Here is a 17,535-nt window from a genome sequence, read left to right as displayed (position 1 = left end):
GTCCTCACCTCTTCGGTCAGGCGCTGGCATGCGACCTCACTTCCTGCTCCCTTACCCCCAGCACACTCCTTCAATATGTAGATGACCTCCTCCTTTGTAGCCCATCTCTCAGCCTCTCAAGACAACATACTGCAGATCTCCTCAATTACCTTGGCTCCCGCAGTTATCGGGTCTCCCCAGCCAAGGCTCAGTTATCTGTATCTTCTGTAACCTACCTGGGGCTCCACCTTACCCCTACCACAAAAGGTCTAACAGCCGATCGCACCCCGATTATCCGTGAACTCCAGCCTCCGGAAACAGCGGAACAAATTCTCTCCTTTTTGGGCCTTATAGGATTTTTCCGACACTGGATCCCTAACTTTGCTCTCCTCGCTAAACCCTTATATCTAGCCGCTAAAGAAACCCCTCAAGGACCTCTCACCTCTCCTTCCGCCGTTCGACAGGCCTTTCTCACCATCCGTAACGCTCTGATATCTTCTCCTCCCCTTTCTCTGCCCAACCCAAGCCGACCTTTTCACCGTTTTGTGGATGAACGGGCTGGAATAGCCACTGGACTCCTTGCCCAGCCTGTAGGGCCTTCCTACCGCCCCGTGGCTTACCTCTCCAAACAGCCAGACCCAACCATTCGGGGATGGCAACCATGCCTTCGGGCCCTAGCAGCAGCAGCCAGACTGTCCAAACAAACACTCAAACTGACTCTGGCCCACCCACTAACCGTGTTTTCCTCCCACCAGCTGGTCGACCTCCTAGGCCACAAGTCTCTCTCCCTCCTGGGCCCCTCCCGCATCCAGGAGTTCCACCTACTATTCACTGAAAACCCAGCTATTTCTCTTGATCTCTCCCCTCGGCTGAACCTGGCTTCCCTCCTGCCTATCTCTGGCACTGGGAGTTTTCCATCCCATTCCTGCCCTCATGTCATAGAAGCCTTCAAACCACCAAGAGAGGGACTCTTTGACACCCCTCTTTCAAATCCGAACCGCACTCTTTGTGGATGGTAGTTCGATACTCGGTCCTGACAGACGCCGACGGGCAGCCTACATGGTGGTAACTATCTCAACTATTATCGAGGCTATATCTCAACTATTATCGAGGCTAACAGCCTCCCAGAAGGAACGACCTCCCAAAAGGCTGAACTAATCGCACTTACACGAGCCCTTAACCTTTCCAAAGACCAAAGGGTTAACATCTACAGAGACTCTAAATATGCCTTTCTCATTGCACACAGCCACTCAGCACTATGGAGGGAATGCAGATTTCTGACCACCAAGGGATCCCCAGTGGTCAACGCTTCCCCTCATAGCAAAACTCCTGGAGGCCCACCAGCTTCCTAAAGAAGTATCAATTATCCATTGCAGGGGTCATCAACTCCCATCCAACCCAATAGCACAAGGTAACTCGAAGGCCGATTCCATGGCCCGAGAGCTTACAAAAGGGGATCCTCCAGCTCCACTCCTATTTTTTACCAGTCCTACCCAACCCACATATACCCCACACGAGGAAGCTGCCTTACTATCAAAAGGGGGACACAAAGACAACAAAGGATGGATTTTTATAGACAACAAAATTGCCCTACCTCTGGCCCAAGCAGCCGGCCTCCTATCAGACATCCATAAATCCTTACACATTGGTCCAAAAGCAATGTTCCGTTTTTTGGACCCCCTCTTTCATCTGCCAGGACTTAGAGAGGCCATCTCAAAGACTCTCATGGCCTGCCAAACCTGCACATCCATCTCCCCACAAGGAGGCCTACGGCCCCGAATTCCTACACACCAGATGTGTGGACATCAGCCTGGTGAAGACTGGCAGATCGACTTTACCCATATGCCCCGCTCCAAACGCTTCTGATACCTGCTCACTCTCCTTGACACCTTTTCAGGTTGGATCGAGGCCTATCCAACAACTCAAGAAACGGTAGACACAGTCGCCACCATCCTGCTTCAACACATCATCCCCCGATTTGGTCTGCTGGTCTCCATTCAGTCGGATAACGGACCCGCCTTTGTCTCTCAGGTGATTCAACAGGTATCCGAGGCTCTCCAGATCACCTGGAAACTCCACATCCCCTACCACCCCCAATCATCCGGTAAGGTTGAACACGCCAATGGGATCTTAAAAGACCACCTCACCAGACTGTCCCTTGAGGTCCGTGTCTCATGGCCCGACCTGCTTCCTCTAGCCCTTACCCGAATCCAAGCCTCACCTCGGACTCCTACTGGCCTCAGTCCATTTGAACTACTTTACGGCCACCCTTTCCTCCTCCACGACCTACCAACCCAGAGTCCACCCCTAGCCTCCTACCTTCCCTACCTCTCCCTGCTTCGCCGTCTTCTCCGCGAACCCGCTGACCGTCATCTACCAACAGTGACTATCTCTGAAACTTCCTCTCTCCCCCTACAACCCGGTGATAGCGTCCTCCTCAAAGAATTACACCCTCAATCTCTCAAGCCACGGTGGACAGGCCCCCATATGGTGACCCTCACCACTCCCACGGCAGCTAAGCTCTTGGGACACCCCTCCTGGTACCATGTCTCCCGCCTTAAAATGGCCCCAACTCCAGAGACTTGGACGGCCCTACCGCTGGGTCCCATGAGACTACGGCTTGTCCGTCACCCTGTCTCTCCTCCTGCTGCTGCTCCTGCCACCCAGGACTCACCAGATGTCCCTATGGCGCTTCCATGTCCACAGGACATGGCAAGCTAAAGGTCAGACCCACGCCCGAGTCCTGGGCATGGGAGACTGCCAACCAGATGGGTGCCAGGCCCTGGTAACAGTCCAGATCCCCATCTCTAACACAGAAGGTGTTCCCCTGGGATGGTCCACCCCCACTGTCTGCTTCACTTACGATCAGACCCGAGACTACTGTCAATGGTGGGATGAGACCTATGGGGGGTGCCCCTATCACTCATGTAACATCCATATGGCAAAACTAGATACCAGGAGCTCGCTCCAACAATCCCACCTGCTCACCACAAATGGCAAGGGTCAATTATTCATCAACATCAAAGATCCCTGGGACACAAGATGGGTAAAAGGGGTACAAGGAAAAATCTACCGATGGGCAACTGATACCTACCCCGTGGGCTCTATCAGGGTCTTTCACTCATATATCAATTTGATTCCCAAAGTTATCCAACAGTTGAGCGAACAAGCCACTGCCATCCAGAAACAGAACAAGCCCTAAGACACCAACTACCTCACCCCGAACACAAAGAGGATCCTTTTTCTTGGTTGACCCTCATCTGTCAAGCAGTACAGATACTCAACCACACAGGAATAGGTAACATCTCCGACTGCTTTCTATGTGCCTCGCTTGGCCGGCCACCCTTGGCTGCTGTCCCACTCGACCAGCCCTTCAATTCTACTTCCTACACCTCCCAAAACCCACCTTTTTCCCCGTTAAAGGTCCCCATATTCCTTGATTCAAAAAATCTCACCATCTGTTACGGCAGCCGCCCAAATCTAGCTGATACTGGGTTTCTTTGCAACTCATCCCTCACGGTAAACACATCAATTGAAGCACCACCAGGCATGTTTTTGTGGTGCAATGATTCCCTCACAAAAGAGATCAATTCTTCCTCTCCCTTCCCATGTATCCCCATTACTCTCGTCCCACAACTTACACTGTATAGCCAAGCCGAATTTTCCTCACTAATCACGCCGCCCTTTACCTGATGGAAAAGAGCTATCTTTCTTGCTCTGGTTGCAGGCATCTCTCTCGCCTCCTCCCTGGTCGCTGCAGGCCTCGGTGGGGGAGCTCTAACACCTAGTGTTTCAACATCCCGCGACTTAGAACATAAACTCCAGCTAGCCATTGAAGCCTCCACCGCCTCCATCTCCTCTCTCCAGCGCCAAATCGCCTCCATAGCCCGAGTCGCTCTCCAGAATCGACGAGCCCTGGATCCCCTGACGGCCGACAAAGGAGGTACCTGCCTCTTCCTACAGGAGGAACGCTGCTACTACATCAATGAAACAGGACTCGGCGAAGACAACGTAAACGCCCTCCATCGCTTAAGAGAAGAACTCCAACGCAAACACCAACAGTCCGCCTCCCCAATTCCCGATTGGTGGCGATCCACCCTCTATACCTCGCAAACACCAATCTTAGGCCCCTTAATTCTCATCTGTATCTTGCTCATGTTTGCCCCGTTTTCTTAGGTTCCTTCGTAGGCGCATGGAGGAAGTCTCTCGGGTGGCCGCAAACCAAATGCTCCTCGGTCCTTATATCTTGCTTCCTACAGAACCCCCCACTGTTCTCCCCTAAGCCTCGGACCTCTGGTCGCCTGACTCCCCTTTCGACGCCCCTATTCAGCATGAAGTAGCCAGAGATCAGAACACCGTCCCATTACACCAAAGATGTCGGGATGTAAGGCCAACTGGCCGGAGGCAGGGGAATGCAATCAGATTCACAGGTTGCATCAGACCGAAACTCTCCGGACCACCCAGTTCCAGAAACTGACCTGGAGACTTTCCGGACCACCCAGTTCCAGGAAATGACCTGGGGACTTTCCACCCGGCTCAGCCTTCCCGCCTTGAGGGGCGGGACTAACGGTCCCAAGACTGATGCAACCAGCACCAGATATTGCCACGATACCCGAAGAGACCACCAAATAAGGAATACCCTGCGCCCTCCCAGATTCACCACACCCCTATCCCTTCTTCCCCTATAAAATCTTGCCCAACCCCTGCCTGGGTGCGACTTCTCTGGCCCCTTTCTCTCGGACCAGTGAACCTCGCCCGGGAGCGCCCCCTAATAAAGCTCACTTGAAGCTTTCCTCTGTTTTGCGGTGCCATTTGTTAAGATCCGACCTTACACCGTCTAGAGACCCACTTCAGACCTAGGGACACATACAGACTGAAAGTGAGGGGATGGAAAATGATATTCCGTGCAAATGGAAATCAAAAGAAAGCTGGAGTAGCAATACTCATATCAGATAAAATAGACTTTAAAATAAAGAATGTTACAAGAGACAAGGAAGGACACTACACAATATCAAGGGATCAATCCAAGAAGAAGATATAACAATTATAAATATATAGGCACCCAACAGAGGAGCACCTCAATACATAAGGCAACTGCTAACAGCTATAAAGGAGGAAATCAACAGTAATACAATAATAGTGGGGGACTTTAACACCTCACTTACACCAGTGGACAGATCATCCAAACAGAAAATTACTAAGGAAACACAAGCTTTAAACGACACAATAGACCAGATTTAACTGATATTTATAGGACACTCCATCCAAAAACAGATGACACTTTTTTCTTTTCTTTTTTTTTTTTTTTGCAGTACGCGGGCCTCTCACTGTTGTGGCCTCTCCAGTTGCGGAGCACAGGCTCCGGACGCGCAGGTTCAGAGGCCATGGCTCACGGGCCCAGCCGCTCCGCGGCATGTGGGATCCTCCCAGACTGGGGCACAAACCCGTGTCCCCTGCATCGGCAGGCGGACTCTCAACCACTGCGCCACCAGGGAGGCCCTACACTTTCTTCTTAAGTGCGCACGGAACATTCTCCAGGATAGATCACATCTTGGGTCACAAATCAAGCCTAAGTAAATTTAAGAAAACTGAAATCATATCAAGCATCTTTTCTGACCACAACGCTATGAGATTAGAAATGAATTACAGGGGAAAAAAAGGAAAAAACACAAACACATGGAGGCTAAACAATACGTTACTAAATAACCAACAGATCATGAAGAAATCAAAGAGGAAATCAAAAAATACCTACAGACAAATGACAATGAAAACATGATGATCCAAAACCTATGGGATGCAGTAAAAGCAGCTCTAAGAGGGAAGTTTATAGCAATACAAGCCTACCTCAAGAAACAAGAAAAATCTCAAACAATCTAACCTTACACCTAAAGGAACTAGAGAAAGAAGAACAAACAAAACCCAAAGTTAGCAGAAGGAAAGAAATCATAAAGATCAGAGCAGAAATAAATAAAATAGAAACAAAGAAAACAAAAGCAAAGATCAATAAAACTAAAAGCTGGTTCTTTGAGAAGATAAACAAAATTGATAAACCATTAGCCAAACTCATCAAGAAACAGAGGGAGAGGACTCAAATCAATAAAATTAGAAATGAAAAAGGAGAAGTTACAACAGACACTGCAGAAATACAAAGCATCCTAAGAGACTACTACAAGCAACTCTATGCCAGTAAAATGGACAACCTGGAAGAAGTGGACAAATTCTTAGAAAAGTGTAACGTTCCAAGACTGAACCAGGAAGAAATAGAAAATATGACCAGACAAATCACAAGTAATGAAATTGAAACTGTGATTTAAAATCTTCCAACAAACAAAAGTCCAGGACCAGATGGCTTCACAGGTGAATTCTATCAAACATTTAGAGAAGAGCTAACACCCATCCTTCTCAAACTCTTCCAAAAAATTGCAGAGGAAGGAACACTCCCAAACTCATTCTATGAGGCCACCATCACCCTGATACCAAAACCAGACAAAGATACTACAAAAAAAGAGTATTACAGACCAATATCACTGATGAATATAGATGCAAAAATCCTCAACAAAACACTAGCAAACAGAATCCAACAACACATTAAAATGATCATATACCATGATCAAGTGGGATTTATCCCAGAGATGCAAGGATTCTTCAATATATGCAAATCAATGTGATATACCATATTAACAAATTGAAGAAGAAAAACCATCTGATAAAAAAAGTCCATATCTTAATTAAAAAAATACTGCTAAAAAATGCTAACCATCATCTGAACCTTCAGTGAGTCATAGTAGTGACATCAAAGATCACTGACCACAGACCATCATAATAAATGTAACAATGAAAAAGTTTAAAATATTGTGAGAATTATCGAAACCTGACAGAGACACACAAAAGTGAGCAGATGCTCTTGGAAAAATGGCGCCAACAGACTTGCTCAACACAGGGTTGCCACAAACCTTCAATTTGTAAAAAACACAATATCTACGAAGGACGATAAAGTGAAGCACAATAGAACGAGGTGTGTCTGTACAGACCCTTGGGTGCCCAATCACAAGAACACGACTGCATGCACCTTATGCCTAAAACCACAGGTGTCTCCCTCTGGGTTTCTGACTCTGGGTGGATGTGAGTGTATGGCAGCCACCCATGCCCTGGCGATCAGTGGCACGGGTTACCAGCAGAAACTGACTTCTCTCCCAGTCAGAAATAGCTGACACAACAACATGCCACAAGCCTTCACAAGCAAGGCCAATTTTTCTCCCCATACAACTCTTTGTCCAACTGTCCCTTAAAACGTTCATTTGATTTGCCTGGATATTCAACTTTGCCTAACACAGAAGTAGTGAATGTTAGATGTGAGCAATCGTATAATCCAACCCGACCCTATTTTCCGAGGAAAGGGCTTGGCAAGTTCTCTCAGCATGTCAGCAGTACCAATCAGAATCCCACTGTTACACAGTTATAAATAAAGACATGGAAAGACATGTCCATTTCCTCTCTCACTAGAGCTAGTCTAAGAATTATAGACAAATTAACAGACTGAAAATAACTAGAATAAAATGTCTATCATGATATGTGCACCCCAAAGTTCACAGCACTATTTACAATAGCCAAGACATGGAAGCAACGTAAGTGTCCATCAACAGATGAATGGATAAAGATGTGGTATACATATATACAATGGAATATTACTCAGCCATAAAACAGAATGAAATAATGCCATTTGTAGCAACATGGATGGACCTAGAGATTCCCATATTAAGTGAAGTCAGACAGAGAAATAGAAATACCATATGATATCACTTATATGTGGAATCTAAAAACATGATACAAATGAACTTATTTACCAAACAGAAACAGACTCAAAGACATAGAAAACAAACTTATGGTTACCAAAGGGGAAGCGGGGGAGGGAGGGATAAATTAGGAGTTTGTGACTAACAGATACACACTACTATATATAAAATAAACAACAAGGACCTAGTGTCCTTGTTGCTGTTCCTTGCACAAGGAACTGTATTCAGTATCTTGTAATAACCTATAATGGAACAGAATCTGAAAAAGAACATATATATGTATAAATATATATGTAACTGAATCATTTTGCTGTACACCTGAAACTAACAACATAAATCAACTATATTTCAATTTAAAAAAAAATGTCTAGCATGTCTTACTTTTCCGCTTAATCACTTTCTGTGCTCGAAATCTGATGAGAGTGTCCAGAAACCATATGCACCGGGCCTGGCGGTCTCGGCTCTCCTCACTTGATGGCAAAGACTTCAACGCTTCTATGACAAAGGAGCAGTGACTAAACAAGGGAAGGAAAAGGAGGAATGTGTTAAGACCGGCTCTGTCAGGAGCCATTCACTCCTTCACAGTGAAAACAGCAGGCACCCCTCACACCTGGTAAATAGTCAACAGCTGAGGAAGGGCCATCCAACCAGCTCCTTATAATAGGAGGAGCATGATTTAGTGCAGGGACAGTAAAGGTCTAGATAACAAATATTATACATTTTGTGGGCAACATGGTCACTGCCACTGTAATGCAAAGGCAGCCATCGATAACATATAAATAAATAACTGAAGCTACATTACAATAAAACTTTATTCACAGGCAGTGGGCCAGACTCGGCACTCAGGCCATAGTGGGCCCAACCCTGATGTGGCGGTCTGGAGCATAGCCTCTCAACTATCTGGGTTTGAATCCCCATTCTGCCATGCAGTGGCTTGGGCAAGCTTCTGAACATCTCTGCCTTGGTTTCTTCACCTGTAAATTAAGGCCAATGATAGTACCCTTGTCCTACGGGCTTTTGTGGATTAAATGAGACAAGGAAAGCAGTGCTTGGCACATGTAGGAGCTCCATCAATGTTGGCTATTATTTTCACATACTGTTGTTCTACCACTATCAGGATCATGAACTCGCAGCGATAAAAGGCTCTTCAAGATCATCTTGTATCGGCCTCATTTTACATATAGGAAAACTGAGGCTCAGACAGGGGAAGATCACACAGTCCATCAGGCAGATGGGGACTCGGTTCTCCAGACTCCCAGCCCAGAACTCATTCCTGCACCTGAGCCACAATCACATTAAGACAATGAAGAACCAGTAAAGAGCACTTCTTTGGAGAGTGGGAAAAACATGTATTTTCCAAGACTTTGGATTTCACTGACCAGTAAAATTTCCAAACAAAAACTGGGGGAACCAACCTAGGGTTGACAACTTTTTGTTTTCTCAAGATAAAATTATTAAAAGAAAAAAGTCAAAAGCAAAAAACCCTCATCATTAAAAAAAGAAAGCTGTTTTAAAAGCCAAAAGGGGGGGGTGGAGGGAGGAGAGGAAATCATCTCTGATTCAAAATATGCTATATTTAAAATACATAATTTAACTTTCACTCAGCACATCACCACAGATAAACCATCACTTCAGCTGGCACCTACTCCCAGGCCAGCACTTGGGCCCCACCAGTGACAATCGGCAACAGTATAACATTGACTGGCGGGGGGTGGGACCGATACAGGTCAGCTCCAGTTCCCAGCCCCAGACTACAAGGCCTCACCACCCTCTGCCCAGTCACAGGTTCCACGTACTCAGAGGCCAATTCTCTCCCTTGAAAGCCACCCACAGCCTTGGGACAACAGGCCTGGGAGCTCAACCATTCGAGAAAACACTAGTTTGTTCTTGTTCAAATGCTGAACAGACGTATATCCTAACACCCAAGGTCTGCTTCATGTCTGACTACTGTTGTATCCCAACATCACTCCCGAGACACTCCATCTGCCCAGTTCGGGTACCTGTTCTCTTCAATCATCTTCAGTATTTCTTCTGAGGTGACATTCCTGAAAGCTTCAGATGGGCTCTGAAGAGCGTCATACTCCGCAGGGGAAAGAACTAGTTATAGGTCAAGAACAACCTGACCAAAATGGAAACATCCAACTAGCTAGATCATCTTGTATCGGCCACATTTTACAGATGGGAAAATTTGAGGCTTAGAGAGGGGAAGATCACACAGTATGTCCGGGCAGAGCTTCAGGACTCAGTTCTCCAGACTCCCAGCCCAGAGCTCATTGCCTGCTTGGGCTTTCTGCCTTCTCTTATCACAAAGACACTGCAGGCACTTTCCATTTGACTAGAACCACAAGTACGGAAACTCTACATTCCAACCCTTCTTTATAATATCAGTCTGCCCTAGACTTTGGGCACTGGCCAACTTAAAAGTCGTATTTTGACTCTTCACAGAAGGTGACCCCCACAGGGCCGAACCGTGGGCATTCTGCATTTTGCTGAGGGATGGGATTGAATCACAAGGCCTGAGAGGCCACTGCTGCAGCAGGTGCCTCAGCCAGTGAGGGAGCCTCGCTGACTTCCCAGCAATAGCGCTGGGGCAACTGCAAGAGTCTGGGGCGAGCTTCTATGAGTATCACAGGACCACTGACACCCTCAGAGAGCCTGGCCATGCCACTCCTGTGCACATATCCCAACCTGGGAAATGAGGTGGCGTTTCTCCAACAAGAAGGATACGGTCTTCAAATTTATACACGTCTTCAGGCTTGGCTGCATCAGCGTGGCAGGGAGGGAGGTAGAGGGAGTCATCCTGCAAGTCATCGTGGATGGCGTCACTGACCAGAGCTTTTCAATGAAGGAAGAGTCAGTGTTAGTGTCACCCTGCTCGGCTTCAAGTTCCCCAACACTCTGCAACCCGTGCACTCAAGATCATCGTCGCCCGGAAACCCCTCATCTGAACTTCACATATTGTCAGTGAAAAAGAAAAATCAAATTATAAAGCTAACTACCACACAGGAATAACCATGTAAGAATTAAGTATGCACACAGACAAGAACAGAGAGGAAAACAGGAAAATTGTAATGGTTGGTCTTGTAGAATGATGGGAAAATGGGTGAATTATTTTTCTTTTTAAATGTCCTTTAGTAGCTGAGAGTAAACTGAACAAAAAAAACTGAAAACTTTACTTAGACATTAAAGTATATCTGACTAAATGGAGACATGTTTCTATGTTCCTGGATGGGAAAACATAATATTATAAAGATGCTGATTCTCCCCATATTAATCCCAATTGGATTTTGAGAGAACTTGACAAAATAATTCTTAAGATCACCTGGGGAAAAAAAAAGCATGCTACGGGACTTCCCCGGTGGTGCAGTGGTTAAGAATCCACCTGCCAATTCAGGGGACACGGGTTCGAGCCGTGGTCTAGGAAGTTCCCACGTGCCGTGGAGCAACTAAGCCCGTGCGCCACAACTACTGAGCCTGCGCATCCTAAGCCCATGCTCCACAACGAGAAGCCACTGCAATGAGAAGCCCGCTCACCGCAACGAAGATTAGCCACCACTCACCACAACTAGAGAAAGCCCACGTGAAGCAACAAAGACCCAATGCAGCCATAAATAAATAAATGAATGAATGAATGAATAAAAAAGCATGCTACAATAACCAGTACATTTGTGAAAAATAAGGATGGAGGATAAATTTGCCCTATCAGACAACAAACTGAAAGGTGAGGCTACTACAATCAAAAGGACCTGATGCTGCTACAAGAATAGCCAGTCAGAATGATGAGCGAGAACACAATTAAGAATGTGGTAAAATGATACAGATGATTTTTTAAATCATTTTTTACAAAAGGAAAAGATGGAGTTGGGGACAACTGGCTAATCATTTGGAAAATATAAAATTAGGTTTGTAACATAGACCAAAAAAAAAATCATTAAATTGTAAATGTAAAAAGTTAAACAGTGAAAGTACTGAAAGACAACATAGGAAAATATATAATCATCGGGTATGGAAAGATTTTCTAAAACTTACTAAAATTCCATTTTAATAGAAAAACTGCTCTCATTCATATATATATATATATATATAACTTTCTTTTATGTTCTTATAATGCATTTGAACAATAAACACATTACACATTTTAAATAATACAATTTAATACTCAAGCTGCTGAAGAATTTAGGAAAAGAAAAAGATCCAGTGACCTCAAAGTGTCTCTAGAAGCTAGCTCATCATCATCACATCAGCCTGTTTGACTAAAACCTCCCTGTAACTCACAGAGACTTGAGGCCGTCTCCCTCCACTGTGCCCTGCAGGCTGTAGCCCTGGCACCAAGGACACAGAGGGCACATTCCCGTTCCCATGTCTGTCTCCTCTACTCGACTGTGAGCTCACTGAGAGCAGGCCATGTCAGATGTTTCTTATGATTTCCAGAGTCTGTTCCTAAGAAGGCCCTCAGGGAGAAGCAGGAAGGAATCCAGCCCTAACTCCCATCATTTCCATCTGTGGGGCAGGTGAAAGATCTCAAGAGAAGGGAAAGCTCTTTCTACCAGCAGCCTCTTACCCCAAGTTCCAGCTGCTTACCAGTCACACCCTTTGTATCAATTATACTCTCTGCAGCTTTAGCCACTGCACTATTCAAAGATTCACTGCCAACTTTGTTCATTCTCCTGGAGTTCAGAGCCCGCTTCTGTTTGGTGGTACCAAAGGCTTCAATGCAAGAATCCATCTGTGCAAAAGACAAATTTGGTCACTGGGAACGGGCTGAGCACTGTTACTCCTAGCTGTGTCACTACGGGTAAACAGCCTCTCTGAGCCATTAATACCACTTCTGTAAATTGGGCTGACTCATACCTAACTACCTCATAGGCTTGTTTTAAGAACCAAAAGATATTAAGAGATTTGAAGTACTTGCTTTATAAACTGTAATGAGCTATTTATAAATCAACAGTGTTTTCACCTGTAAAATAAAAAGATTAGAATTAGGGTTGGTAAATCTGGGGCACACGGCTTACCGGTTTTCCAATCCTACACCGAAGAAAACAGACATTACTAATAGATGGCTCACTCTCCCTCTGAGCCTAAAGACAGCTTTACTCCCCTCCAGGCAGCACTGGAGATTCAATCAGTTTGCCATCCTGGGGTGAGATGAGCTTTGTAGGAAGCTTCTACATTGAAAATCCTAAAGTTTACTTTGTCTTGATGTGAAGTTTCCAGGCTTCCAATATTTTCTGAAACTTGGATTAAATCCTGAAAATAGTGCTATGCTACAGCCCAGAGAACCAGTTCCAGATGCTGGCACAGAGCTGTGTATAGCTGCCCCAGAGAGGAGGTCTGCAGTCTGTGAGGCCAAGGAGGCCTGTGCAGGTAGGAACTGTCCAGAGAACCACAGACTGAATGAGCTGAGAGCAGCTAGGGAGACCCCTGTGTTCAACCAGCTCATTTTACTGATGGAGAAACCCAAGGCCTGGAAGGAACTCACTTTAGGTCTCACATCTTAGTTCTGTCATACTTACCTTTTCTCTAAAAGATGTGGTGTGACTCTCTAGTGTTGATTCACTCTGAACTGATTCATCTACAAAACACAAAACAAGAACAAAGAGAAAAAAGCAAACTGTAAGGCCTACAGACCGTAATAGTGTTTAATATTTGTTTAACAGTTAATCTAAGAAAAACAGATTTCTTTAGTATAGGACTTTCCAGAGCTTAACATGAGTGTGTACTGTGAACATTTAGTATGAAGCTTCAGTATAGAGTTAGAGGATTTGGAGAATAAATTAGAGTCAGGTGAAGGGGTCATCAGGATCCAAGCCCTTCATTTCACAAATAAGGAAACATGAGGCCTCCAGGTGAAATGACTTGCCCCAGGCAATGCAGAGATGGGATTAGAAACCAAGTCCTCCGCTCCTCCCAGTATACAGTTCTGCCCTCCTTGTAAAAGACCTAAGGAGGAGGGATCAAGAGGAGGACCTGGAGCTCACCTCCCCCGACAAATACATCAAAAATACATCTACATGTGCAACAATTCTCACGGAAAACTAACTGGAAACCAGCAGAAGAATTCCTATACAACCAAAGTGCACTGATGTGTATAAAATGGATGACTAATAAGAACCTGCTGTATAAAAAAATAAATTTAATTAAAAAAAAAAAAAGAAAGAAAGATTTCCACATAACCAGGTAGTAGGGTAGGGACACCCCCCCCACCACCGCCGCCCCGCACTGAGAGGGATCTGAAAGGAAGAGAAGGTCTGCATGCGCTCACTCCACACCACAGCTTGGGGCAGGATCTGAGCCAACCAGCCCCTGGAAGAAGACTGGGTCTAGCAGCTGGGGAGCAGCCCCTGCCCCTGACAGGGCAGTGACAGCCATGGAGCAGAAAGGAAGGACCACCTCACACCCTGCTTGAGCTTTAGACCCCCAACACCAACCACACCCCATATCAAGGTAACAGCAGCCACCACACCCTGAGGACATTCCATTGTGTATGTATGTAAAATTGTTCATTAATTTCTTAATTAAACACATTTTTGTTTTTATATGTAAAAAAGTTGTAAATACTGGTTTATTCTAGCCATTATACATATATACACAATGGAATACTACCCAGCCATAAAAAAAAGAATGAAATTTTGTCATTTGAAACAAAATGGATGGACCTGGAGGGCACTACGCATAGTGAAATAAGTCAGACAGAGGAAGACAAATACTGTATGCTATCATTTATATGTGGAATCTAGAAAATAAAACAAACTAGTGAATATAACAAAAAAGAGCAGACTCACAGAAAGAGCAAACTAGTGGTTACCAGTAAGGAGAAAGAGAAAGGAGGAGGGGCAATATAAAGGTAGGAGAGTAAGAGGTACAAATTATTATGGATAAAATAAGCTACAAGGATATACTGTATAACACAGGGAATACAGCCAATATTTTATAATAACTGTAAATGGAAAATAACCTTTAAAAACTGTATAAAAATAATTTAATTAGAAAACATTTTTTTAAAAATACCAATGAATGTATATACAAAACAGAAACAGACTCACAGGGCTTCCCTGGTGGCTCAGTGGTTAAGAATCTGCCTGCCAATGCAGGGGACACAGGTTTGAGCCCTGGTCTGGGAAGATCCCACATGCTGTGGAGCAACTAAGCCCATGCGCCACAACTACTGAGCCTGCGCTCTAGAGCCTGTGAGCCACAACTACTGAACCCACGTGCCACAACTATTGAAGCCCATGCTCCACAAGAGAAGCCACCACAATGAGAAGACTGCACACCTCAACAAAGAGTAGCCCCCACTTGCCGCAACTAGAGAAAGCCTGCATGCGGCAACGAAGACCCAACACAGCCAAAAATAAATTAATTAATTAAATAAAATTAAAAAAAAAATTTTAAACTCTACCCCAACTAGAACAATTAAAAATTAAGAAAGGCCCTCAATGGAAAAGAATATCACGTATGCCCTCCAATACTCTGCTCGCATCAGTGCTCAACTCGCTTTAACTAAGATTAGTTTCCTGATCTTAAGTCTGTAAACACTGTAGGGACAGGATCTGTGTCTGTTTTGCTATATTCACAGCCCCTAACTTGTGCCTGGAGCATAGTAGGTCATCAATAAATATTTGCTGAGTAAAAGCACTTTTAAAACTTTTTCAAATGGGAAAAAAAAAAACCTTGAAAAACTAGCTACAAAATGTATTTTACAAATCAAAAAGTCAAACCGACTCATCCAGGAAACCTAAAATATTCAGCATTTCTTTGAACCTTCATGACTAGGACCTACCGGAAAACAGCGGCTGCATATTGAACAATTCAGCATCATATACTTCCATTTGGCCAGAGGTCTTGTTCAAAATTCCCACAAAGTGCCTGAATAAAGAAGGAATAATACCAGTGACAATGGATTATTCAAAAGGTATTGTTTATACAACCTCCTTTTTTCTGCTTAGTTCTCAACCTTCTTTCTGCCCCAATCCACCTGAGGAAGACATCACTTGCTCATGAGTAACAATAATCCCTTACAGCAGCAATTCTCTGCATGGGAAGGGAAAGGAGAAAAGGGTTCATGAAGAGGCTCTGGGGACAGCGGGGGAAGCCACCAGGTGATTCTTGTAGCTGATCACATTTGGGCTCACTGCTGTAATGGGAAACCCTTCTGGAATATAAGACTCTAGAATTAAACACTAGAATTTACTGCATGTATAAATTCTATGGAGGCAAAGACAAGTAAAACCTTGGTAATTATGAGAAGACCAGTTTAAACTAGAAAATCTTTGTAAAGGGATGATAAAAGTTAAAAGTTTCAAGCATATACACACTAATCTGACTTCTATCAAGGTGGTTCAGGGGGGACCCTGAAAGGGGCTTGTTTGTGATTCACTGATGGCTACCTTCACAAGGACACTGCATTATGCCAATCCCTGACACTTAAGACTGTTCAGGCTGGACAATCTTCACTGTACCGAGGAGTAGACTGGGGGTCAGTAAAGGGCAGAGTTGCCCCAAGTCAGTAATCTTTCCAGAGCTAGGCAGAAATTCTGGAGCCTTAGACACTACCAAATCCTTTTCCTGTAGTTAGTCCCAAGGCAGACTTCTGGTAAACTCTGGCCTATTGATCACACATTCCAAATTAGTGGAGACAGCTGCGTTTCGGGAACAAGATAATTATAAGCAAAGAATATTGCAAGTTAATGATGTCAGAAATAATGAAGGTGATCAAAAGGTACAAACTTCCAGTTATAAAATAAGTCCTAGAGATGTCATGTACAGCATGGTGACTATAGAAAATAATGCTGTAGCGTATATTTGAAAGTTGTTAAGAGAGTAAGTCTTAAAAGTTCTCATCACAAGAAAAAAAATTTGTAACTATGTGTGGATGTTAACTAGACACTGTAGTGGCCATTTTGCAATATATACATACATTGAATCATTATTTTATACACCTGAAACTAATATAATGTTATATGTCAATTATATCTCAATTAAAAAAATGGGGGGACTTCCCTCATGGTGCAGTGGTTAAGAATCTGCCTGCCAATGGGGGACACGGGTTCGATCCCTGGTCCAGGAAGATCCCACATGCCGCAGAGCAACTAAGCCCGTGTGCCACAACTACTGAGTCTGCGCTCTAGAGCCTGCGAGCCACAACTACTGAGCCTGTGTGCCATAACTACTGAAGCCTGCGTGCCTAGAGCCCGTGCTCTGCAACAAGAGAAGCCACCACAATGAGAAGTCCACACACCACAATGAAGAGCAGTCCCCGCTCACCACAACTAGAGAAAGCTCGTGTGCAGCAACAAAGACCCAATGCAGCCAAAAATAAATTAATTTACAAAAAAAATTTTTTTAAGATTACAAATGAATGAGGTTTTCAGGAAATTAAACAAATGTAAGTCACTTTTTCAATTTCAGGAATGTCTACATGCTGGTGTGAGGGCCCTGGGGTCTGGGAACACAGGAACTTGGTAAATCTCTCTAGATTTCCCCCACTGCCCCTAAAATAAAGACAGAGAAGAGCAGTGCCAGGGCCACCCCACCCCCCCACTTCCCACAATCCCTTTCCCCTGTCCCTACCTGCAGAGAGTGTTGCATTTCAGGGCTCCAGTCCCAAAATTGTTTCCCACATAGTAAAGTCTGTCTGTTTCAGCTGCCTAAAATGTAGAGGGGGGGGAAGCTCCGTTATAACCAATGTTGAAAGATAGTAAATATCTTGACTCCCTTTTCCACGTTTGTAGAAGCTTTAGAATCCAAACCACAGGTGGATCAG

The 17,535-nt window shown here is 44.7% G+C and overlaps 1 protein-coding gene across 3 annotated transcripts in view; it reads right to left on the bottom strand.

Moving 5' to 3' along the window:
* POLR1E (RNA polymerase I subunit E) overlaps positions 1 to 17,535 on the bottom strand; it is a 36,415-nt gene that overhangs the window by 7,620 nt on the left and 11,260 nt on the right. For 2 of the 3 annotated variants that reach the window (XM_081238412.1, XM_081238411.1), the window contains 7 exons: positions 17,343 to 17,419; positions 15,553 to 15,638; positions 13,286 to 13,344; positions 12,354 to 12,498; positions 10,500 to 10,607; positions 9,773 to 9,869; positions 8,154 to 8,287 (listed from right to left, as the gene is read on the bottom strand). In XM_081238412.1, coding sequence (XP_081094538.1) covers positions 8,154 to 8,287; positions 9,773 to 9,869; positions 10,500 to 10,607; positions 12,354 to 12,498; positions 13,286 to 13,344; positions 15,553 to 15,638; positions 17,343 to 17,419 — 706 coding nt within the window. The remainder of the gene's footprint in view (positions 1 to 8,153; positions 8,288 to 9,772; positions 9,870 to 10,499; positions 10,608 to 12,353; positions 12,499 to 13,285; positions 13,345 to 15,552; positions 15,639 to 17,342; positions 17,420 to 17,535) is intronic. The other variant, XM_081238413.1, reaches the window with a different exon arrangement.

The sequence above is a fragment of the Mesoplodon bidens genome (assembly GCF_964165515.1).
Source record: "Mesoplodon bidens genome assembly, chromosome: 6".
Taxonomy (NCBI): Eukaryota; Metazoa; Chordata; class Mammalia; order Artiodactyla; family Ziphiidae; genus Mesoplodon; species Mesoplodon bidens.
This window is presented reverse-complemented; position numbering and strand designations above follow the sequence as displayed.